A 25,031-nucleotide genomic window follows, 5' to 3' on the forward strand; every position below is an offset into this window, starting at 1 on the left:
GAGTAATAGGAACGACACTTCCGGTTGTGCTTCTAGCGCGCCGTTGGGTAACTGTAGCAACGGCTATAGCGTAGTAAAGTGGCAGCAGCCATTGGTTAGGCTGGTGGTAGGAGGGGCGTGTTGGGGGTTCGCGGAAGCTGTACAGCGTGTGTTGGACTGAACAGGATGGCGGCGAGCGGGTGTGCGGATGACGAGCGATTTGACGCTATGTTACTGGCTATGGCTCAGCAACACGAGGGCGGCGTGCAGGAGGTGAGCGCTGTCTACATTCTGCACTCCTCTCACTGGCAGACGCCTTGCCTCATAGAGCTCAATAAACTCATTGATCCACTGCTGCAGTATGTAAAACCCTGTCTAATGTTTCTACCTATAGGTACTGTAAATATCTCCTAAACGTGCACGGTTTTGGAGATATTTATTTATACTGCACCGATGACATTATTGGCGCATGCGCTTTGAAGGAATGGCCACTCATGCTGTTTTCTTCCGAGCCCTGTGCCGGTGTCACGTCGGATAATGACTTCCGTCTGATAGTGCATCCGACGGACTGCGCATGCGCGGCTAAATGACGTCACTCCAGCTGACTGCTCCGCTCAGCTTGGGTTGACGTCATTATTGCGCATGCGCAGTCCGTCGGATGCACTCTTCGGCGGAAGGCTGCGGGAAGAATAGTCACGATCTGTGCATGCGCGCCCATAGAGAGCGGAGGAAGGGAGAGAATCTATTGTTCGATTCTGCCTCGCTCTCTGCACATCTATCGGTATGGATCGGATTACAGTGCAGTGTATTCTTATGTGTGCAATGGCTGGAATATTGTGTTCTCTATCAGACAATATTCCCGCCATTTCTCACATAAGAATACACTGCACTGTAATCCGATCCATCCCGATAGATGTGCAGAGAGCGAGGCAGAATCTGACAATAGATTCTCTCCCCTCCTCCGCTCTCTATCTACCATCGGATAGTGCATCCGACAAACTGCGCATGCCAGTGTCGTCACCGCCAGCACAGCTGGTCGGAGCAGTCAGCTGGAGTGACATCAGTCCGTCGGATGCACTATCTGACAGAAGGCATTATCCGACACAACACCGTGACCAGCGTTTCCTGTGCACATGCGCGGGAAAGACGTCACATGGCTCCAGCCAGTAGCACAGCCTGAGTCTGCGGACCCGGAAGGAAAAACCCCTGAAGGAACGGCCGCCCATGCCTTTACTTCAGAGCCCTGTGCCGTGACCAGCGTTTCCCGCGCACATGCGTGGGAGTGACATCACACGCCTCCAGCCAGTAGCACAGCCTGAGTCTGTGGACCCGGAAGAAAGACCTCCGAAGGAATGGCTGCCCGTGCCATTTCTTCAGAGCCCTGTGCTGTGACCGGAGGCTCCTGTGCACATGCATGGGATAGACGTCACGTGGCTCCGGCCAGTAGCACAGCCTGAGTCTGCGGACTAAGAAGAAAGACCTCTGAAGGAACGGCCACCCGTGCCGTTTCTTCAGAGCCCTGTACTGTGACCAGCGGCTACCGTGCGCATGCGCGGGATGGACAGGAACGTGTCTCCGGCCAGTAGCACAGCCTGAGTCCGTGGACTTGGGAGGAAGACTGGCGACGATGGATGCAGCCAACGAGGGCTTAGTTTGGAGGTAAGTGTCACATAATGTGCTAGTATGTGATGCATGCTAGCACATTATGCCTTTACTTTCCAGGTAAGAAAAAAAATAAAAGCGACTTTACGTCCTCTTAAAGACATCCATGGTGACAGAATTGCAATAACGATAGAGATTTTTACCATTCAATAGAAACTTACTTGAAAAATCACTTTTAGGCCCCATTCACATGTAGCAATTATCAATCACAGGTAGAATTGGCGTGATTCCAAACCGTGGCGAGACGCACATTCAGGTGCTGTTTATTCTTAATAGTACCCCAACCCTGATGCAATTTTCCTGTAAGTAAATTGAGCAGAGAGTTGCAGAAGCTTCTTTTGTGCATAGCTCTCAACTGTCCCTGATTTTGAGGGACTGTCCTTGATTTGCAACGAAGTCCCTCTTTTCTCATTTGTCACTTCAGGTTTGATCGACATTATTTTGTCAAAAGTATTGGGACGGCTGCATTTATACGTACATGAACTTAGTCCATAGGGTTCAATATTGAGTTGGCTCACCCTTTGCAGCCATAACAGCTTTAACTCTTCTGGGAAGGCTGTCCACAAGGTTTAGGAGTGTGTCTATGGGAATGTTTGACCATTCTTCCATAAGCACATTTGTGAGATTAGGCACTGATGTTGGACAAGAAGGCCTGGCTCACAGTCTCCGCTCTAATTCATCCCAAAGGTGTTATCGGGTTGAGGTTAGGACTCTGCGCAGGCCAGTCTGTGCTTTTCACAAATGAGAGCAGGTTCACCCTGAGCACATGTGACAGACATGAAGGGTCTGGAGAAGCCGTGGAGAACGTTATGCTGCCTGTAACATCATTCCGCATGACTGGTTTGGTAGTGGGTCGGTGATGGTCTGGGAAGGTATATCCATGGGGGGGGATGCACAGACCTCTACAGGCTAGACAATGGCACCATGACTACCATTGGGTTTGGAGTTGAAATCCTTGGACCCATTGTCAGACCCTACGCTGGTGCAGTGGGTCCTGGGTTCCTCCTGGTGCACGACAATTCCGGCCTCATATGGCGAGAGTATGCAGCCAGTCCTTGAAGGGTGAAGAAATTGACCCCAATGAATGGCCCTCACGCTCGTCCAGACCTAAATCTAATAGAACAAATCTGAGACATTATCAGGGTTCATACGGTCATGAAAAACCTGGAAAAGTTATGGAATTTTAAAATGGCAATCTCCAGGCCTGGATAAGTTTTGGAAAATAATTTTAACCCACAAAGGTTTGGAAAAGTCATGGAAATTTGAGAGAAAGGCGCAACTCAGTGTAGCAGATGTAAATAATTTTATCGACACATGTTAAGAAATTACATGGAGGTGTAAGCGTCTATCTTCATAGATCAGCGTCCTTTCCGGGTCTGCGGTGTTTCCGTCCCTGAGGCTGGCCAGCAGCCGGGAGTGGACACTAGGGGAGAACCAATCAGGCAGTGGTGAAGCGCATACCTTGCTGGAGGGCCGCACAAACGTGATGATGTGGTGGGGGGAGGGGTAACCGGTTTCGGAGCATGCGTGATCCGCATTTGTACCATCCATACCAGTCCGGCTGCACCTTATCCATCATGACTGGCTGAACTGAAGTCTTATCCCCAAGCAAGAGCGCTCATCAAATCCTCTTCTTCCTCCAGTATATTCAAATGTAGTTGATAATATTGGTTAAATTACAATAGTTATCTTTTGCGCGATCTGTCACGTGATGTTCTCTGCGTGTGGTAACCCTTTTTACAGTTTATGGGGGTAACGCAGTTTCAGCTAATGTTAGTGTGTAGCAATGCCAGGGAAATGGGTGTAACATGGATTCTTCTTATTAACATGTATACATAGACATTTCATGAAACATTAGGTCATGAATATTTACTTGAAGCCATGGAATTTTATTGGTTAAAATGTGTTCGAACCCTGCATTATGTTTTGGTCCATCTGATGCCACCAGGTTGCACCTCAGGCTGTTCAGGAGCTCAGTGGTGCCCTGGTTCAGATCTGGGAGAAAACACCCCAGGGCACCATCCATTGTCTCATTAGGAGCATGCTCCAACTTTGTCAGGCATGCATACAACCACGTGGGGGCCATACAAACTACTGAGTACCATTTTTAATTGCTGCAATGAATTACATTTCACCAAAATGGACTAGTCTGCTGCAGCATTTTTTTCCACTTTGATTTTGGGGTGTCTTTGAATTCAGCCCTCTAAGTTGATAATTTTAATTTCTATCAAACGATGTGGCATCCTTTATTTTCCTTTCCATTTACATTTTTTGAGCAGTGTAGTTTGGTTGAAAAAGGCAAAACAAAAATCATACAAACCCATATACACAATCCTATACCCACAGTTGATCCAGAGGAAGGTGAAAAACTCCAGCAAATCATGATCCAATTTGCTGCAGCAGGGGAAAACTAATTCCTTCCTGATGCCCCCCCCCCCCCCGAGGCATTCACATGTCTATGGACCTTGCTTTGTGCACTGGTCCAAATCATTCGATTGGGGGGGGTTATGGTGTGGGGTTGTTTTTCAGGGGCTGGGCTTGGCCCCTTAGTTCCGGTGAAGGGAACCCTTAAGGCGTCAGCATATCAAGACATTTTGGACAATTTCATGATCCCAGCTTTGTGGGAACAATTTGGGGATGGCCCCTTCTTATTCCAACATTACTGTGCATCAGTGCACAAAGCAAGGTCCATAAGGACATGGATGAGCAAGTTTGTGGTGGAGGGACTTGACTGGCCTGCTCATAGTCCTGACAACCCGAAAGAACACCTTTGGAGTGAATTAGAGGTGAGACTGCTAGCCAGGTCTTCTCTTCCAACATCAGTGCCTGACCTCACAAATGTGCTTCTGGAAGAATGGTCAAACATTCCCATAGGCACACTCTTAAACCTTGTGGACAGCCTTCCCAGAAGAGCTGAAGCTGTTATAGCTGCAAAGGTTGGGCCAACTCAATACTGAACCCTACTAACTAAAGCCTAGTACACACGCAACGAATTTCCGCCGACCGGTCGTCCATTTTTTGTCCAGAGTGGTGTCTGTTGGTTGATATGTGCTCTAGACTAGGGCTGGGCGATATGGCTGAAAACTGTATCACGATATCAGTGTTTCATATCGGTCAATATCGATAATTATTGATATTTTTTATTACCCATTTAAAATAAGGACCCTAGGGTGAGAATGCAGGGCGGCGGGCATGGTACAGGAGAATGCAGGGTGACTGGCATGGTGCAGGAGAATGCAGGGCACTGGCATGGTGCAGGAGAATGCAGGGCACTGGCATGGTGCAGGAGAATGCAGGGCACTGGCATGGTGCAGGAGAATGCAGGGCACTGGCATGGTGCAGGAGAATGCAGGGCACTGGCATGGTGCAGGAGAATGCAGGGCACTGGCATGGTGCAGGAGAATGCAGGGTACTGGCATGGTGCAGGAGAATGCACGGTACTGGCATGGTGCAGGAGAATGCAGGGTACAAGAGGATCCGGGGTTGTGGGCTTACTACAGGAGATGCAGTGCTGTGGGCATGGTACAGGTAGACCATGCCCGCAGCACTGCATCCCTTGTAGTGTGCCTGCAGCCCTGCATAATGGCAGGTAGTGAAGCTGTTTCACTTACCTGTTCCAGAGGCGCCTTCATTTTAAAAATGGTGCCGCCACGTCATTGCGCACGCGCCGCCACCGCTCGTGTAATTTCGGCTATTCCCGACCTCTCCCGAGCGGCGGCGGTGCGCGCGCGGTGACATGTATGCGACGGGCAGCGCCATTTTTAAAGCTTAAACCCGTCGGAGCGGACTTTTCGTTTTATCGTTCAAAGTCTTTTATTGCTATCGAAAATGTCACTATCGCGATACATATCGGTATCGTTTTATCGCCCAGCCCTACTCTAGACTGCACGCGAATTTTACCGCCCGACAAAATTCTACTTCAGAAGTGATGTCATGTGTTGGTTTGCTTTCTTTGTGTTCTTTCTTCTCTGAGCATGCCCAGTCTTGCTCATAAGATTTTTCCCTGTTGAAATCTGTACTGACTGCACGAAAATCGGCCGTGTTTTGACGGAGGACAAAAGTTTTATAGCCTGCACACCAGATTTTTTTCGGCCGAAAAGTCGGAGTCTGTTGTCGGAAGCATCATACTAACAAGCCGAAAATCGACAGATCGGTAGTCGGACGAAAATTCCCGGCCGAATTTCGACTCGTGTGTACGGGCCTTAAGCCTGGGATGCCATTAAAGTTCATGTGCGTGTAAAGGCAGGCATCCCAATACTTTTGACAATATTGTGTATATGGTTGCATATAAAATGCACTATTTATATTTAAAAAAGTGTTTTACAGGGCTTAACCTTTCATCCATTTTCTAAATTGCTGTACCTGTAAATTTCAAAAGACAATATAAAGGAATAGTAGTTGTAAGAAAATGAAAAAGCACTTCTGGGTCTACCCTATAATTTATTCCTTTTTCATATAATTCTCCTTTAGGAGGACGTGGCATGGGGGGTGTCCCATGCCTACATTTGCTAATAGGTGTCCCTTATTCCCATCTCAGAAAGTTGGGAAGGTATGTTTTGTGTGGCAAACATGCATAGGACTGCCCTGTGCGTGATACGCAGAAAGGTGTGTGCATCACCCCACAAAAAGTTGTGAGCGGACATGCGCGTTCCCGCTACACAAAGTGTAAATGGGGCTTTAATGTGAGTTTTGCCTGTGCTGGCCTTCTTACCAGAACTTCCTGCATGCTTTCCAGATTCTCCTCTGCTGTTTACTTTCCATTTATTTCCTTACTTTCCATATCCCATGGTAGCTTGCTGCCTGCAAGCAGTGATTCCTGACTCCGCCTCCTGAAACTCTTCCTCTCAGCACCTCCTGTAGGTCAAAAGGAAGATTCTGTGAAATGTGACACAGCAGTGCCTACTCACAGGGCATAGTGATTACATGTCACAAAATTTAACCAGTTGCCGACCGCCCTACACAGATATACTGCAGCAGGGCGGCTTGGCTGTGCAATATCGCGTAGATCTACATGTTTTTTTGCACGCAGTCTCGTGCCTCCAGCGAGCCGTGGGAGGAGCGGTGGGGATTGCCGCCGGCCTCCCACAATCATCAGAGAAACTGACAGAAGACCCGCCTGCTTATGTAAACAAAGCAGGTGGGTCTTCTGTGTCATAGGCACAGAGAGATCAGGAGTTTCAGCTAAGCTGAAACCCCAGATCTCTCTGTGCCTGCCTCTTCCCCCACAGTGAGTAAGCACAGTTAGGCATACATTAACCCCTTCCCTGCCAGTGGTGTGTGTGTGTGTGTGTATATATATATATATATATATATATATATATATATATATATATATATACAGTAACGGCATATTATTTAGCACTGATTACTGTATTAATGTCCCTGGTCCCCAAAAAGTGTCAAAAATGTCTGTCTGCCGCAATGTCACAGTCCCGCTAAAGATCGCTGCCGTTACTAATAAAAAAAAAAAAAGTCAAAAAATCTATCTCGTAGTTTAAACGCTATAACTTTTGCGCAAAAAAATTAAAATACGCTTTTTGGGATTTTTTTTACCAAAAATATGCAGCAGAAAACAAATTGGCCTAAAACTGATAAAAAAAAAAAAAATAGATTTTTTTTTTTTATTGGGACAGTTTTATAGTAGAAAATTGTCGCTTTTTTGTTTATAGCGCAAAATCCAGAAACCGCAGAGGTGATCAAATACCAATAAAAGAAAGCTCTATTTGTGGGGAAAAAAGGACGTTCATTTCATTTGGGTAAAGCGTCGCACGACCGCTCAATTTTTTGTTAAAGTAACGCAGTGCCGAATTACAAAAAATGGCCTGGTCATTAACCGCTTGCTGACTGCCCACAGTATATTTACTGCAGCAGTCAGCCCCTCCTGGGCAAATCGACATAGTACTACGTCGCTCACCCAGGAGCCTGCAGGGGGCAAAAGCGCGCCGCCGTAGGCACGCTCCTGCACGGCGGCTCGGATGTCCGCCGGTCATTCGCGATCTCCCGCTGGAGAGGGAGAAAGGCAGGCGGCTGATGTAAACACAGCCGTCTGTCATTCTCCCTGATGTAACTGCAGAGAACAAATTGGCCTAAAATGTTAAAAATTTTTTACATTTTTTTTGGGGGGGGGGGGGAATTTCATATAAAAACGTGAAAAATATTGTTATTTTTCAAAATTGTAGCTCTTTTTTGTTTATAGCGCAAAAAATAAAAATCACACAGGTGATCAAATACCACCAAAAGAAAGCTCTGTGGGGAAAAAAAGGACGTCAATTTCATTTGGGTACAGCATCGCACGACCGCGCAATTGTCCGTTAAAGTCACGCAGTGCCGAATTCGCAAAATAGGCCCTGGTCTTTAAATAGGAAAATCCTCCGGGGCTTAAGTGGTTAAGGGGGTAAAACCTTCCGGAGCTGAAGTGGTTAAAGTATTACTAAAATCAAAATGCTTTATTCGTTTTGGAGTGGAGAGGGATTAGATCACCTGTCAGTTTTTATCACTCTCTGTGTCCCCACATTAGGGAGATTCACCCTCTCTATTTGTCCTGTTTACCATTATATTAAAAGTGAAAGTAAAAGAAAATCCCAAATGTTGGGTTGGCCCCAGAAAAGTAATAAAGGGGAAATCTTCAAATGGGGACACTAGTTCTGGTGATTTTGGGGTCCCCAAGGAATTCCCTTAAAGTGATTGTAAACGATCAGCTTGTAAAACAACCCATTGGCTTCTTTCACACGGCCGCTCCGGATTTCTTCTCCGCTCTGGTGCTTTTTTTTTTTTTTTTCACGGAGCGGATGACACAAATTTCATCATGTGTGTGTCCTCATATCATCCCATCCGTTTGCGGATGATATGCGGACCTAATGTAAGTCTATGGCATTGCGGATGTCAGCGGATGACACTGCTGACATCCGATTTTCCTTCCTTTCCATTTTTTGAACGGATGAAAAAATAGGGTTCTGTTCCGTTCCAAAAAACGGAACAGAACTGAAAGGAAGGAAAATCGGATGTCCGCGGATGGTATTCCGCTGACATCCGCAATGCCATTGACTTACATTATGTCCGCAAATCATCCGCAAAAAAATAGGATGATTTGCGGACACACGGAGCGGCCGTGTGAAAGGACCCATTCAGTTTAAAATAGAAATGAAAGGCAAAATATTTTTGCATAGATTTCACACAAAGGAAACAGAAGGAGAACTGGAGACTTTCTTATACATGGTACAGCGGACACATACTAGAAGTAAGTAGGAATTCCCAAACACAGGTGTCCTTTTATGAACGGGTGAATTTTTTTCTCCGTTGGCTTCTCTACAGTTCTCCGGGGAAAATGATCACATCTGGCACCCATTTTATGAATCGGAGAACTTCAGTTCGCCCAGGGTGATCAGAGGAGAACGGTTTTCTCTGAGATCTGTGTAGAAGTCAATGGAGCATCTGTAATCTCGTGAGACAAAGCGAGATTACAGTAGTATGAAAATCCCTCGCGCGCTTTAACAAGCAGAGATAAATTATCACTGCTGAGTACATGAGGTTAATAAATAATAGTCCCCTTACATAAATATGTATATATATACACTGAATACACACACACATACATTGTATATATATATATACACATTAAATATATATCTACATGTATGTGTGTGTATATATATATATATATACATGTATATATATACATAAATATGGCAGGGGGACATGATTACTGTGTTGGGGGGTCTGAACGAGGAAGAAGGAAGTCAATAATCTTCCTTTTTCCCCCCTTAGTTCTCACCCGATTCTGTCTTCACTCCCCGCTTCACAAGCTCCAGGCTGGTGAACCCGGGAGTGTGAATTCTGACCCAGATCGCCAGTGAAGTGCGGGGATCGCAGCTTCATAGCCTGGCCATTTCTGTGTCTGTCAATGACAGATTCCTGTGTGAAGAGATGATCAGTGGAGAACATGTTCTCCTGCGATCATTTCTGTTTCATAAACTGAGAATGATCGGAAATGAGCTGTGATCAGCAGGATCACTGCTCATCTCCGTTTCATAAAAGGACACCTAAATGAGAAAAATATAGCGCTTGCTGATGTATTCAGGAAACTAAGGAAGTTAATATAAAATCTAATATTTCTAAAACCATAAAATGGGCTGAGCCCCTAAGACATAATATATATATATATATATATATATATATATATATATATATATATATATATATATATATATATAGGATAATAAATAATTAATGTGCCAAAATAAAGTCCAAAAATCAAAAATTCACTGTAATAATAAAGTGCAAAGTGATAAAAAATAGTTCATAGGTGACTCATTAGTGGATACTCCAAAAAAGCCAAATAAAGAAAGAAGAAAGTGCTGGTGCTTGGTGCTGGTTCCTCCAATAGGACAAGATGTCCGATCATGCAGATATTGGGGATAAGGTGTAAACTCACCAGATAAGGTGGGTCTCTACTACCTTACGGCAAAGAGACCATTAGAGCTTTAGTGACCCTCCAGGTCTAGATAGTGGCAGCTGCTGGGCTCCTCTTCCTCTCAGCCAGGGTGCCCCAAATGGGGTGTGCGGATTCCGTGCGGTTCCTCCGGAAATGTTTATAGGGAGAAGAAGGAAGGCTCCAGATAGTGCAGTACCATTAAATCACGTTTATTGAATAAAATCGATGACAAAAAACTGGTATAGATTAAAAAAGACGCTGTGCAACCCCTCTGATGGATGTCTGTAGCGTGGAGAGCGCTTGCGTTCCAGGCTAGCTTCCGGGTTTGACGGCGTGCGTTCCACCTGACGCGCGTTTCGTCAGAGCGTAGTGACGTCTGCAGAGGTGACCTCTGAAGACGTCACCTTGCTGCTCCTGTACTTTTTAGGTCATGGGTTTAGATCCTTCCATAAAGAGTACCTGTTACTGTCAAAAGGGATGTTTACATCAATAAAAGTGATCAAAACATCTATATAATCTGTATGATACAGGGGGGAGGGAAAGCCCCAAACTTCTCTTTTAACCACTTCTGGACCGGAAGGTTTTTCCGCATTTAATTACCAGGCCATTTTTTGTGACTCGGCACTGTTACTTTAACTGACAATTTTGCGGTTGTGCGACGCTGTGCCCAAATAAAATGGATGTCCTTTTTTCCCCACAAATAGAGCTTTCTTTTGGTGGTATTTGATCACATCTGCGATTTTTTTTTTTTCTTTTTTTTTTTTTTTTTTTTTTTTTTATTATTTATTGATTTTTTTTGCACTATAAACAAAAAAAAGAGCAACCATTCTGAAAAAAAAAAAAATATATTTTTCACTTTCTACTATTACAGTTTATATTCTGCTACATATTTTGGTAAAAATACCCCATTAAGTGTATATTGATTGGTTTGCGCAAAAGGTATCGTGTCTACAAACTAGGGGAAAGATTTATGCCATTTTTATTTATTTTTTATTTTTTTACTAGTAATGGTGGCAATCAGCAATTTTTAGTGGGATTGCGGCAGACAGATTGGACACCTGACATTTTTTACCCTTTTGTGGGGGACCAGTGACACTACTGTAATCAGTGCTAAAAATATGCACTGTTACCGTAATAATGACACTGGCAGGGAAGGGGTTAACACCAGGGGTGATCAAAGGGTTAAATGTGTTCCCAGGGGGTGCTTTCTAACTTTGTGGGGGATGTACTTATGGAATGAACACAGGGACCTGTGTTCATTGCTGACAGAATAGCGGTCTGCCGTGTTTACAACAGGACGCCACTCTGTCTCTACGGAGAACGATCGCGGCCGCCGGACCCACAGATCAGCTTCCCCTGTGGCGAAGGGGCACGTGCCCCCATTTGCGTTCCTACGAAGAGATGTCCAGTTGCGTGGTTTTGTGGGACAGAGCCGACCTGCCACAGTACATGTACTGCTGGCGGTCAGCAAGTAGTTAAAGAAAGAATTGATTTAGCCATGTACTTGTATGTCATTCCACCTTTGTATTAGTGTGATTCATATTACACCACTATCTAAAAATAAAAGGAGAAGTAGGGCCAGAGCTGTTTTTGTCCTACTTCTAAGGATCAGAGGAGCACAGTTCGTTTTGCGCTGCAGTGACTTGTATTCAGCTGACAGCAGTCTGCTGTTGGCTGATGTCACTCAGCCAGTCCAGGCTTTGGAGAAATCCAGACTTTAATGTTGGGATCCACCCAGATGCCTGACTGGCAGCTGGCTCAGCCTCTCAGAGCCAGCTGCTCCCGCCTCCTCTACAGCCCGACACTCTCAGGCGTTAACTGAGAATCGCCAGTTTTTTGTCCACTGAAGAATGAGAACTGAGCGGTCAGCGGCCTTTGATTGCTCAATTCTCAGTCTAGAGGTGGCAGGTGGACAAATGCAGCATCAGACCGATGCTGCATCCACCTTGGTAAATATGTATGTTAGTTTTGTTTAAAGCAGTTGTAAACCTTAGACATGAAATATGAACAAAGCGTATCCCTCTATAGTACTTGTCTCCAATAAAAGCACTGTGTGTCGTTTCTGTGTGCTGCTTTGTTCCTCTATCAGCATGACTCACTTCTGACAAGTTTTCCTGACACCAAGAGAAAAATAGTGACAGGGGAGGGAGCTCCAGCAGATTGACAGCCTTGGCTTTGTTCCTGTGTGAAAGAGGGTGTCCCCTTCCCTCCCCTCCAATCAACTCTGAGCTTTCCTCACTGAGCTCTTCAGAGTGTAACTTCAGCTCTTCTCTGTCCTTTTTTTTTTTTCTTCTGAACTCTCGGTAGTGTATAAATTCAGTGCTTTAAAAAGATACAGAAAAACTGCAGATAAACAGGTACAACTAATGTAGAAGGATTTGTTTTATCTGTGTATCACCTGAGGATAGTCACTGCAGTGGGTATATGAAAATAGTTTACAACTACTTTAAATACCATAGTTCTCTTTGAAAGATGTGCATCACTTACAACAGGTAATTCATCGAGATCATGGTAAAATTACAACACAAGAACCAGATTTTTGGATGCAGCATTGCTAAAGACCTTGCTGCTCCTGTACTTTTTAGGTCATGGGTTTGACATAAGGATCCATTCACACCTGAGCGTATCGTGTTCAGGCACTTTTTCTTTGCTTTTTTTTTTCAGGCGTTTTTTTTTTTTTGGCTATTTTCAGGCGTTTTTTTTTTTTTTGGGCTATTTTTTGCAGGTGTTTGGAGGCAGGCCTTGACATCTTACAAAAAAACGCTTGTAATCTGCCAAAAAAGAAGCTTGTGTACTTTTTTGAGCTTCAGGCGACAAGACGCTCATCTGAACAGGGGCCATTGAAATGAATGGGATTTTGCTTGTTGGGTGTTTTGAGACTTTAGAGATGAGCGTTTTGCAACCTGAAAAACGCTCAAGTGTGAACAGGGCCTAAAATGTGCCGTAATTTATACTAATGAAGTCATGTTCAGCTTAACAAATCAAACCAGATCTGCTACTTGTAGTAATATACAAAATGTGTAAATACTAGTTTCCTAGTACTTTGTTTTTTTTTTTTTTAGATCAATATAAAAGAAATGGCTGCACTCCAGGTATCATCAAAATTTTGGTTTATTAACCGAACATCCCAATGTGGCAAACAGGTAGACGCGTTTCACACACTAGCAAGTGTGCTTAATCATTACAGTAATTTTTAAGCACACTTGCTAGTGTGTGAAACGCGTCTACCTGTTGTTTGCCACATTTGGATGTTCAGTTAACCACTTGCCGCCTGAGTACCGTAGTACTACTGCGGCAAAGTGGCTCGTTATCGTCTGACGACGTAGTACTACGTCGTCAGACACTCCCCTTTCTCGGCGACGCGCGCGCACGCCGCCGGAGGATCGCTCCTGCTGTATTCAGTCACAGCGGGAGTCGGGCCAGGGGAGGAGCAGCGGCGATCGCCGCTGCTCATCCCCGATCGTCTGGGATCTAGTGTGGAGATCCGCCCGCCTGTGTAAACACAAGCGGGCGGATCTCCCAAGTGACAGGCAGGGTCAGATTGCAGGGTTCAGCATAGCTGAACCCTGGATCTGTCCTTGTGTCACACAGTCACCTCCCCCCACACACGTCAGTAAGCACCAGGCATACATTAACCCCTTCCCTGCCAGTGTCATTTTTACAGTAACAGTGCATATGTATAGCACTGATTACTGCAGTAATGTCACTGGTACCCCCAAAAGTGTCAAAAATGTCAGTCAAGGGTCCGATCTGTCCGCCGCAATGTCGCAGTCCCGCAGATCGCGCCATTACGCGTTAAAAAAAACACCAAAAATGGCAGAAATCTTTCCCTTTGTTAGTAAACGCAATAACTTTTGCGCAAACCAATCAAAATACGCTTATTGTGAATTTTTTTACCAAACATAGGTAGCAGAAAACAAATTGGCCAAAAATTTAAAAAAATTTTGATTTTTACATTTTTTTGGGGGGAATTTCATATAATAAAAGGTGAAAAATATTGTTGTTTTTTCAAAATTTACGCTCTTTTTTTTGTTTATAGCGCAAAAAGTAAAAATCGCACAGGTGATCAAATACCACCAAAAGAAAGCTCTGTTTGTGGGAAAAAAAGGACGTAAATTTTGTTTGGGTATGGCGTTGCATGACCGCGCAATTGTCAGTTAGTCGCACAGCGCCGAATCGCAAAAAGTGGCCCAGACGTAAGACAGCAAAATCCTCCGGTGGTAAAGTGGTTAATAAACCAGAATTTTAATGATACCCGGAGTGCAGCCATTTCTTCTATATTGATTGTCTGCGGAGGCGAGCCGAGGCCTGCACCTGTACATCATCAGGCTTCTTGATTCACCTGGAGCAGTGAATCTTCCTTGTCTTTGTTTTTTTTTTTTTTGATGTTCTGGTTAAAGCTCCAGGCTCCCCGCAAAAAATAGAGTCAGCAGACACAAATACTGTAGCTGCTGACTTCTAATAATGACACATACCTGTCCAGGGATCCAGTGATGTCCTCACCTGAGGCGGTTCTTCATTCGGCTTCGGGTGCAGGCACTGGCATCTTAAGTAAGGTTCTGGATTTTGTGTATAAATCTAAATAATTTTGATTTGCCATAATAACGAGTCACAATTTTTTTGGACTTCCAGAACATGAAATGGCATACGCCTGTGGAGGGCTATGTTTACCTGCATGAGGTGGCACAGTTGTTTCATGCCGGCAGTCCCATTGCTGCACAGACACCGACTATGCTCCCAATTTACATTGGTGGCACTGCCTGCACAGGGATGCATAGAACACCTCTGCATCCGTGTGCAGGTAAACAAGGCCCTGCACGGGTGTACGCTTTTAGTATGTCCCTGTGAACAAGGCCTTAGCAGCTAGGCCTGCTCTTCTTTCATACATTATGTGCCGGTTCACACTGGGGCGACTTGTCAGGTCGTGGGTCGCCTGCCATAGATTAGCACAGGACCCGTTCTAATAGGAGCGACACAAGTCGCTCCGACTTAGAAAAAGGGTCCTGTACTACTTTGGGGTGACCTGGAGCGACCTGCATTGACTTCACAGGTCGCCCGGCAAAGTCGGGTCGCGCCTATGTGAACCGGCTCTCAATCACACTCCTTATTGTTTGTTTCACTTTGAGATGACCTGTTTGTTGTGTTACAAAGCTTTTTATTTGTTCAACTGTTACATTTTTATTCTTCCACCAAAGATTCAGAATGTAGTATACTGAATGTATTGTAGCTAATTTATTCCACAAAAGCTGGTCATGCCAGTGCATGTTTGTGTATACGATTTTACAGATTTCTCTTCTCTTATACAGCTTGTAAATACATTCTTCAGTTTCCTAAGGAGAAAAACGGACTTCTTTGTGGGAGGTGAAGGTGGAGCAGCTGAAAAGGTAAGAGGACTTTAAAGCTGCTCTTTAGCCATTTTTCATCTTTCCATCTAATAAATCTTCTGCCCTTGTTGTTTTTTAACTTTGGATAGTAAAACATTTTTTTTCTGCCAGTAAATGCCTTATACAGCCCACTTCCTCTTTCTTGTCTGGTCATTAGCCTAGGCCAGTGATGGCGAACCCTGGCACCCCAGATGTTTTGGCTCTACATTTCCCATGATCCTTATGCACTCTACAGTGTAGTGGAGCATCATGGGAAATATAGGTCCAAAACCTCCGGGGTGCCAAGGTTTGCCATCACTGCCCTAGGCTAATGACATCATGCACAGCTCTCTCGAACTCTCCTGAGATTTTATCAGCAAGGGAGGGAGAGATTAGTCAAAGGAAAGCCAAAAAGAGCTGGAGGGGGCTGGATGAGGGCAGAGATAACAGGAAACTGCAAAGATCCATGAGGAAAAATGTGACTGTGTGTGTATATATATATATATATATATATATATATGTGTGTGTGTATGTGTCTATATATATATATATATATATATATATATATATATATATATATATATATATATATTATGTGCATGTATGTATGTATCTGTGTAATTCCAGGAAGTGAATAGTCAGCAGCTTCAGCTTAGTTAAAATGGCTGCAGCCAGACTTGGAGGGAGAGTTATGCAGCATGTTTGGCAAGTACAGAATCACAGTACATATAAAATAATATGCAAAGTGGTCCGAGGAAAGCTTCAGAATGGCAAAGATGTTTTATAACAAATTATGTGGGCAGACTGCAGTTCCTCTTTAAACCATTGCCGACCAGCGTAGGGCTGCACGATATTGGGGGAAAAAAGTACATTGCGATATTTGGTTTTTAACGATATACATCGTGATATTTCTCCCGGACAGTCTCCGGAGGAGGGATCAGCGAGCAGAGCTCCGCTCTCCGCCAGGGGATCCGCCACACTTGTAGAACTTCTCCCGCCCGGACAGCCCCGAGCCTTGTGTCGGAGCCGGAGTGTAGAGGAAGCGGGCTGAGTGAAGTGTCCCAGCAGTATTATGGTAGCAGCCTTTATCCCCCGGTGCTCCTCCGCCATGCTCCGGACGTCTCTCCCCCCCTCTCCTGCTGCTTTGCACTGTAGCGCTCTGCAGCCTCTCCGCCACCATGCAATCCAGCCCTCCCAGCTCTGCCTCTTAGTCTCCAGCCGACCATTACTCTGCCCTGCTCCGCCCATTGTCCCAATCTATTTACAATACATTACAGCCTGATCCCGCCTCCGATGCAGCCAGGAGAGACAATGGGCAGAGCAGGGCGGAGTAATGGTCAGCTGGAGACTAGAAGCAGAGCTGGGAGGGCTGGATTGCATCGGGGTGGAGGGGCGGAGTTCCGATCACAGCCGAAAGCAAAATGGATGTGTCGGCTGCCAGCACTGTGAGTCCTCCTCCTCCCCCCGAGTCCCGACTTCTCCCTGCCTATGCTAAATATCGCGTCTTCGGTGATATGAATATCGCCCACGCCCGCAGAACGATAGTCATTATCATATCGACTATCGTTCAGCCCTACGCCATAGTTTTACAGCGGCTGGTCGGCTCTCTCCTGTGAACCACTAGTGGGGGGGCGCGCACGCCGATTGGCCACAGGGGTAGCCAATCAGCGGGTCAGGCAGATGCAACCGCTGCCGGGCACCCGCAATCGGTCTTAATGGAGACAGAATGACGGTCTGCTGTTGTAAACACAGCAGAGCGCTGTTCTGTCAGTAATGAACACAGGGATCCTGTGTTCCTTTTATTTAGGAACGCAGGTCTCTGCGTTCATTCAGCAAGCCCATCCCCACATAGCACCCCCTAGGGACATATTTAACCCTTTGATCGCCCCTGGTGTTAACCCCTTCCTTGCCAGTGTCATTAGTAGTGACAGTGCATATTTTTAGCACTAATTACTGTAGTAATGTCACTGGTCCCCCCCCCCAAAAGTGTCAAAAATGTCTGTTAGGTGTCCGATCTGTGCGCTGCAATGTCGCAGTCCCGCTAAAAATCGCAGATCCCCGCCATTTACTAGTAAAAAAAATATAAAATAAATAAAATGACAAATCTTTCCACTTTTACACAAACCAATCAATATACAATTATTGGGATTTTTTTTAACCAAAAATATGTAACGGAATACATATTAGCCTAAAATGATGACAACATTGGATTTTAATTTTTTTTTTTTTTTTTTTTATTGGGAATGGATTATAGCAGAAAGTAAAAAATATTGTGTTTTTTTTTTTTTTCTTCAGAATTGTTGCTCTCTTTTTGTTTATAGCTCAAAAAATAAAAATTGCACAGGTGATCAAATACCACTAAAAGAAAGCTCTGTTTGTGGGGAAAAAAAAAGAACATTAATTTTATTTGGGTACAGCATCGCACGTTTACGCAATTGTCAGTGAAAGTAACGCAGTGCCGTACTGCAATAAATGGCCTAGTCATTAGGGGCTAGGGGCAGGTGTGGTTAAACAGTAGGTATTGTGGTACTTAAGGTGTTACTAAACCCACAAAAGTAAAATCAGTCTGTATATGCAGTAAAGCATGTTTGTTCTACTCACTATAAAATCTAAGGGATTAATCCTCTGCATTGTGTATAAAGGCTGTGTGATACTGTCTCTCTGATCCTCCCCTTGTTTAACTGACTCGAACCCATCTCATGATAGAACAGAGCATTAGGAGTCAGGCTGCACATGATCAGTTTGGTGTGCATTCTTGGAGTTTTTTTTATTTTTTTTATGGGAAAGTGCATGTGATCAGCACAGGGCCAATCGGCGCTGTCCAGACAGAGGATCAGAGGAGAAGATTAAGCAGACACTTATAGAAGCCACAGGGCTGCTATATACTGCTGATGAGAAAAGTTATTTAGCAGTTTATATGTACTAAAACAATTGCATTTCCATGTTCTATGTATTGTGGGAGACCAGATATAGTGAATGCAGGCTCCTGGGTTTACTAACACCTTAAAGTGGTTCTTTACCCTGTTTGAAAAAAATTAAAAGGGCAATCACCTGTCTAGGGGTCCAGCACTGTCCTCGCCTGAACATGTTCTTTGCCAGGCTTCAGATCCCTGGCACCGGCGTGTTTACTGTGGGAAGCCAGCTATGATTCCTTGCAGCCTCACAGCTGGCTGCCCACTATCCTTTTGTAAATGGTCTCGCAGCATTCAGGGACCTAGAACGTGTCCCAAAAGGTTGCAGGCGGGGGCTTTTTTTTTTTTTTATACATGCAGTTACCAGAGTGTCACTAAGGTGACATTGTAGTGCTATGGTGGTGATCATGTGTGACGGCTGGCTGCTCTGATATCACTGTATGGCAGTGTAGCCAGCCGTGTCACAAGATCACTGCCACAGCAGTAAAATGTCACCAGACCAGTGCATCCAGTCTTAGTATCACCATAAGACCCTGTCACATGTGGGGTGCTTTCGGAAGAGCAATCCATGTTTGGATTCCCCTTCAGAGAGCATTTGACAGGTGGTGAGGAGATGGTGTATCGCCTGTTTAAAAACCTTAGACTCTGCACAAGCACACACATTCACTTGAATGGGTCACCATCGGCGGGTGCTACACCTGCCAAAAGTGACAGGGAGTATAATTCCTGCCATGGCTGCCAAGCAAAGCATCACAGCTGTGGCATGTGTACACTCATGGCTGCTGCCTCCTTTAAAGAGAGAGCATTTCAAAAGGTGGTAGAATCCTGGCTCAACCGTAAGGTTTTTACTGCCCCTCAACATCATGTTTGAATAAGCCCTAATAGTGAAAAGAGTCACAGTGTACCCAATCACCACCACACCAATCCCAGAAACATAAGACAACGTTCACATGTGCGGTGATCTCTAAAGATCTATCCATGTGCATTCAGCCATTGTGTTAAAATGGCTAGAAGGGAAAAGTATTGATGCAGGAGAGCTCAACTGCAAGGTCCCCCCTCCCCCCCACCTCATGTCTGAATGGATCCTAATAGTGCAACCAGTCACAGAGTCCATTAATGGGATATGTATTAAGGAAATTAAACATGTAATTTATGCCTCTAGGACGCCTGAAGGTGCTCCTTTGAATTTGGGCCTTTCTGTGGCTGAGCTATGAAAAGTCTCACACGTGGTCTAGCAGAATGTGTTCTGAGGTGAAACACTAAAGCTGGATACACACTATCCAACTTTTGTGGTTAGATTTCCTTCAGATTTACCTTTTCTATGTAGTGCAAGGGCCTGCCTGATTGCATACAAATTGAAAGTGTTTAGGTTGGACCTCATATTATATGGTTTGGTAAGTCTAAAGGAAAAAGTCTTCAGAAAATCTTATAGTGTGTATGGCCCATAAGTATGCCTATGCTGTGTGTTAGAAATATCATAGTAACTGACAACTTTGTGTGGCAAAAAATTTAATTTTTCAAAAGACTCACTATGCCCTTCAGAAAATACCTAGGGGTGTTTGTTTTTCACAATGTGATCCTCTTGTGGGCGTTTCTCCCATTCTGGCACTTCAGGGACTCAAAAAATGTGATGGGAAACTAGATTCACAATTTATGCTCTTTGAATTTTCCATGTGAAAAAGTCTCACGTGTTATCCCCATACTCGCAAGCAGTAGCCCGAATGTGTATGCTTTTGCGGTTTGTGAGAAATAACTTGTTAAAATAACTTTGGGCGGGGAGGATTTATTTAATTTCTTCACTTTCCAAAAAAATGTGACTAAAATTACAACTACAACACACCCACAATGCCTCCTAACTAAATACCTTGGACTGTCTAATTTCCAAAAAGAGGTAATTTTGGGGGCATTTATACTGCCATAGCATTTTAGGGGTTCAAGAAATTAGATATACACTAGATTTCCAAAAGTTTACATGCACATGAACTTTAATGGCATCCCAGTCTTAGTCCATAGGGTTCAATATTGAGTTTGCCAACCCTTTGTAGCTATAATGGCTTCAACTCTTCTGGGAAGGAGTGTATCTATGGGAATGTTTGACCATTCTTCCAGAAGTGCATTTGTGAGGTCAGGCCCAGATGTGGGCGAGAAGGCCTGGCTCGCAGTCTCCGCTCTAATTCATCCCGAAGATGTTCTATCGCAGAGATATGCAAACTTTTGCCTTCCAGTTGTTGCAGCACTACAAGTCCTATGGGGCATAGCAAGACTCTTACAGCCACATGCATGACACGTGGAGGCATGATGGGACTTTTAGTTTTGCAGCAGCTGAAGGGCCACAGTTTTCATATCCCTGTTCTATTGGGTTGAGGTCAGGACTCTGTGCAGGCCATAAAATTTCCTCCACCCCAAACTCGCTCATCCATGTCTTACTTTGTGCACTGGTCCAAATCATTTAGTAGAGAGGGGATTATGGTGTGGGGTTGTTTTTCAGGGGTTGTGCTTGGCCCCTTAGTTCCAGTGAAGGGAACTCTTAGGGTATCAGCATACCAAGACATTTTGGACAATTTCATGCTCCCATCTTTGTGGAAACCGTTTGAGGATGGCCCCTTCCTGTTCCTACATGACTGTGCACCGGTGAGCAAAGCAAGGTCCATAAAGACATGGCTGAACGAGTTTGGGGTGGAGGAACTTGACTGGCCTGCACCTCAACACGCACCTTTGGGATGAATCAGAGCAGAGACTGCGAGCCAGTCCTGCTTGTCCACATCAGTGCCTGACCTCACAAATGCACTTCTTAAAGAATGGTCAAACATTCCCATAGACACACTCCTAAACCTTGTGGACAGCCTTCCCAGAAGAGTTGAAGCTGTTATAGCTGCAAAGGTTGGGCCAACTCAATATTGAACCCCACAGACTAATGCCTCGTACACACGTACCGATTGTCGGCCGTAAATATTCGGCCGACGACCGATCGGCCGATTGTAGGCTTGTTAGTATGATGCTTCCGACAGCGCACTTTCGGCCGAAAAGAATCTGTCGTGTAGGCATTAAAATTTTTGTTGGCCAACACCAGAACGGCCGATTGTTTGCCAGTCAGTACAGAATTCGGCCGACAATCAGCAGATTTGCAAGACTGGGCATGCTCAGAAAAGAAAAAAACACACGGAAAGTTAACCATCACATGACATCACTTCTGCAGTCGGCTGTTGTTGGCCGACAAAATTCGTGTGCAGTCTTTTGCAGTTTTCAACAGACACGACAGCCCTGGACAAAAGACGGCCGATCGTTCGGCCGACGATCGGTACGTGTGTACGAGGCATTAGACTGGGATGTCATTAAAGTTCATGCGCGTGTAAAGGCAGGCATCCCAGTACTTTTGGTACTATAGTGTATAAACCATAGTTTGTAGACTCTATAACTTTCACACAGACTAAATATATATATATATTTTTTTATACACCAAAGAAATGTAGCAGAATACATTGGCCTAAATTTATGAAGAAAGATTATTTATTTGCATAGTTTTATAACCTAGACCAAGAAAACCTTTCTCTTTCTTTCATTGATGGACACAGCTCCTGATTTTTCTTAACCATTGGGTTATACTGCCCCTACAGGAGTAGGACACTAGGCAGGAAAAAGCTTAACTATGCCTATGGGCAGACCCAGGAGGTATACACCCACTCTCAGCTATAGGCACTTCGTTTTTTTTTCTGCGTAGTCAGGAATAAGGACCTAGTTACTTCCTGGGATCTCTGGTCCTGGCGATTTTTTTTTTTTTTTTTTTTTTTTAAATTATATATTTTTTTCTCTTTTTTAAATGGAATTTTTTCCTGTCTTTTGTTCTGTTCCTGTGAGATTCTACAATCACATGCCGGATTGGGCTACAAGACTGTATAATCCAGATCCAGAGGGTCCTCCCAGTCTGGCCAGCGAGCGCACGCTGGCCTCAGCTCTGCGCTAGATTGGCCCCGACATAGTCCCACTGGACGGGTGCTGACCTACAAGGTAAACGTCTCACGAGGGTGCATACAACCTGGCCTCCGTCTGAGTCGAATCTTTCCTCCTGGCCGACAGCCACCCACATTCCGAAGTGGTGGTCTGTCCGAAGTGGTGCCCACTCTGTTCCTGTTATGGAAAGTAGCTGTTCTCCCCCCCCCCTCTCTACTCCTGGAGGTTTTTAGGGTGGATGTGGGCCCCTCCCTGGGACGGTGGGACCCCCTGGTTCCCCTCAGCCCCTGTAAACTTTCGGTGGTCACTCGCCCCTTTCCCCCCAGGTGAGGTTATGAGCTGGCCTTTGCCACATGCTCTAAAGGGGGGCATGTTGGAGTTGCTGCAGACCGGGTTTTTCCTGATGCACAACGGGGGGGGGGGGGGGGTTGAGCAGAGTTCCTTGCCACCCTGGGGGTTGATGACTAGTGAAGGGATGTCCTCTGGGCTCCCTGCAGCGGCTGTTGGGCTAGGGGAGTGGATAGTTTAGCATCTGTGGGTCCGCATCTCATGCGGCTGGATCCAGTCAAAAATTTAGGCTGCGGCTTACTGGTCGGAAACTATGTGGGGCGGCTCCTATGAGGGTGGCTGATGCCACTGCCCTTCCGTTTGAGCATTCGCCCTCCCTGGGTGGTCAGCTTCGCTGGAGCTCACGTCCAGGCAGCTGGGAACCCACAAAATTTTAGGCAGCGGCCTACTAGGCCATGCTGCCGAGTCAGATGCCTCTGGACAGGTTCAGTTAATTTAAGGTGGCCATTTTTGGTGGATTTCACCTCTGCGTGCATGGTGTCGGAACTGGCAGCGTTATCCTGTCGTTCACCTCCATGGTTATTCACAAGTATGAGGTGGTGATTCGTCCTTGTCTGTCATACCTTCCTAAGGTGGTCTTTGACTTTCATTTGACTGAAGACATGGTGTTGCCTTCCCTGTGTCCCAGGCCTAAACATCTGAAGGAAATTGCCTTGCATGCCTTTGATGGGGTCTGGGCAATTAGGGTGTAGCTGGCAGCCACGGAGTCTTTTAGGAAGTCAGACTCTCTATTGTGCTCACGGACGGACCTCACAAAGGGTTGTCCGCTTCCTCTGCGACCATTTCCAGATGGATCAGACAGACGGTGGTTTAGGCCTATTCCATTAGGGTCAGGTTTCTCCTTTCCCTGTCAAGGCGCACTCTATTAGGGCACCTAGTGCCTCCTGGGCTTCCGTCATAAAGTGTCAGTGACACAGGTTTGCAAGGCGGCCACCTGGTTGTCAGGGCACACTTTTACAAAAGTTTTTTTTTAAAGTGGATGTGTTGGCATCTGCGGGTGCTTCTTCAGGTTTCGCAGGCGGCTGTTTAGAGAACCTGGTCCTCTTTGAGGGTGTATTGTTTTTCAGGTGAGCTCTAGTTGTTTATGGTAGAGCTCTATGTTACCCGATTTATAGCTATAATTAGCCTTGGATATTTTTTTCTGATGTTTTTCCCACACCTCATGTTTAACACTGCTTTGGGATGTCCCATTGGTTAAGGAGAATAAGGAGCTGTGTCCGTCAATAAACGAAAGAGAAAATGGGATTGACTTACCGTAAAATCCATTTCTCTGATGTTCATTGATGGACACAGCACCCACCCCTCTGTGGAGTTGACTTTCTTCTGACCTTGCTTGTAACAAAACTGAGTGCCTATAGCTGAGTGTAGGTGTATACCCCCTGGTACTGCCCATAGGTGTAGTCAAGCTATTTCCTGCCTAGTGTCTTACTCCTGTAAAGGGCAGTATAACTCCATGGTTAAGAAGAATCAGGAGCTGTGTCCGTCAATGAACATCAGAGAAATGGATTTTACGGCTAGTCAAAAATCCCACTTTTTTTTTTTTTTTTTTTTACAAAAAAAATGTCTTTTTTTCCTTTTTTATAGAGCAAAAAAAAATGATACAAAATGAATTTGTGTACAGAGTAATTGGCATTCATAATGTGACCATGCTGAGAAATGAAAAATTGCCTGGATTGGAAGGGGGTAAACAGTTCAGTCTTGAATTGGTTAAGTAGAAGAATAAACCACAAACTGTTATCTTCTGTATTCCAGCTAATCGGTGATGCTTTCAAGCACCACAATAAACTAGCCCAATCAGTTAAGGAACAGAAGGAGGCTGAGCAGCGAGAACGAAATTCTGCAAAACGTGAGCAAGCTACCAAGCACAAGCCTATGGAGCCTGGGGAACCAAGAATCACAGAGTTAACTGATGAGGAAGCAGATAAACTTCAAAAGGAAATTGATAAGGTATGGAACTGTAGAAATAATGTAAAGGAAATCAAAGCCACGTATGGTGCCTATTTTGTAGCATCTGCAATTTAGGGGAACAGTGACAATTTCTGGCAACTTTGTCTGATTTCTGTAAAAAATTAAAGTAACACTGGATCTCGAGCACATTGAACACATGCATCCTTATAGGAGACAACTGTACGATTTACAGGAATGTCTTTACTGGTTGACTGCACCTTCCTATACTGTGCTACCAATGTTGGCTTCTTTGTTTTTCTTCTTTCTATTTTCTTGCTGTCCTGCTAAATCAGATTTTGTATTTCAATGAAGGGTTAAATCTGATGGATGGATGTGAGATACAGTGCCTTGCGAAAGTATTCAGCCCCCTTGAACTTTGCGACCTTTTGCCACATTTCAGTCTTCAAACATAAAGATATAAAACTGTAATTTTTTGTGAAG

The 25,031-nt window shown here is 44.9% G+C and overlaps 1 protein-coding gene across 2 annotated transcripts in view; it reads left to right on the plus strand.

Annotated features, from left to right (window-relative positions):
• Positions 1-9: 9 nt before the first annotated feature.
• The window catches only part of NUDC (nuclear distribution C, dynein complex regulator), a 58,141-nt gene continuing 33,119 nt past the window's right edge, over positions 10-25,031 (plus strand). Inside the window, exons 1-3 of one of the 2 annotated variants that reach the window (XM_082244700.1) lie at positions 10-252; positions 15,379-15,456; positions 24,396-24,590. In XM_082244700.1, coding sequence (XP_082100826.1) covers positions 166-252; positions 15,379-15,456; positions 24,396-24,590 — 360 coding nt within the window. In that variant the 5' untranslated portion in view covers positions 10-165. The remainder of the gene's footprint in view (positions 253-15,378; positions 15,457-24,395; positions 24,591-25,031) is intronic. The other variant, XM_082244699.1, reaches the window with a different exon arrangement.

This window comes from Pelophylax lessonae, assembly GCF_965119305.1.
Source record: "Pelophylax lessonae genome assembly, chromosome: 2".
NCBI classification, from domain to species: Eukaryota; Metazoa; Chordata; class Amphibia; order Anura; family Ranidae; genus Pelophylax; species Pelophylax lessonae.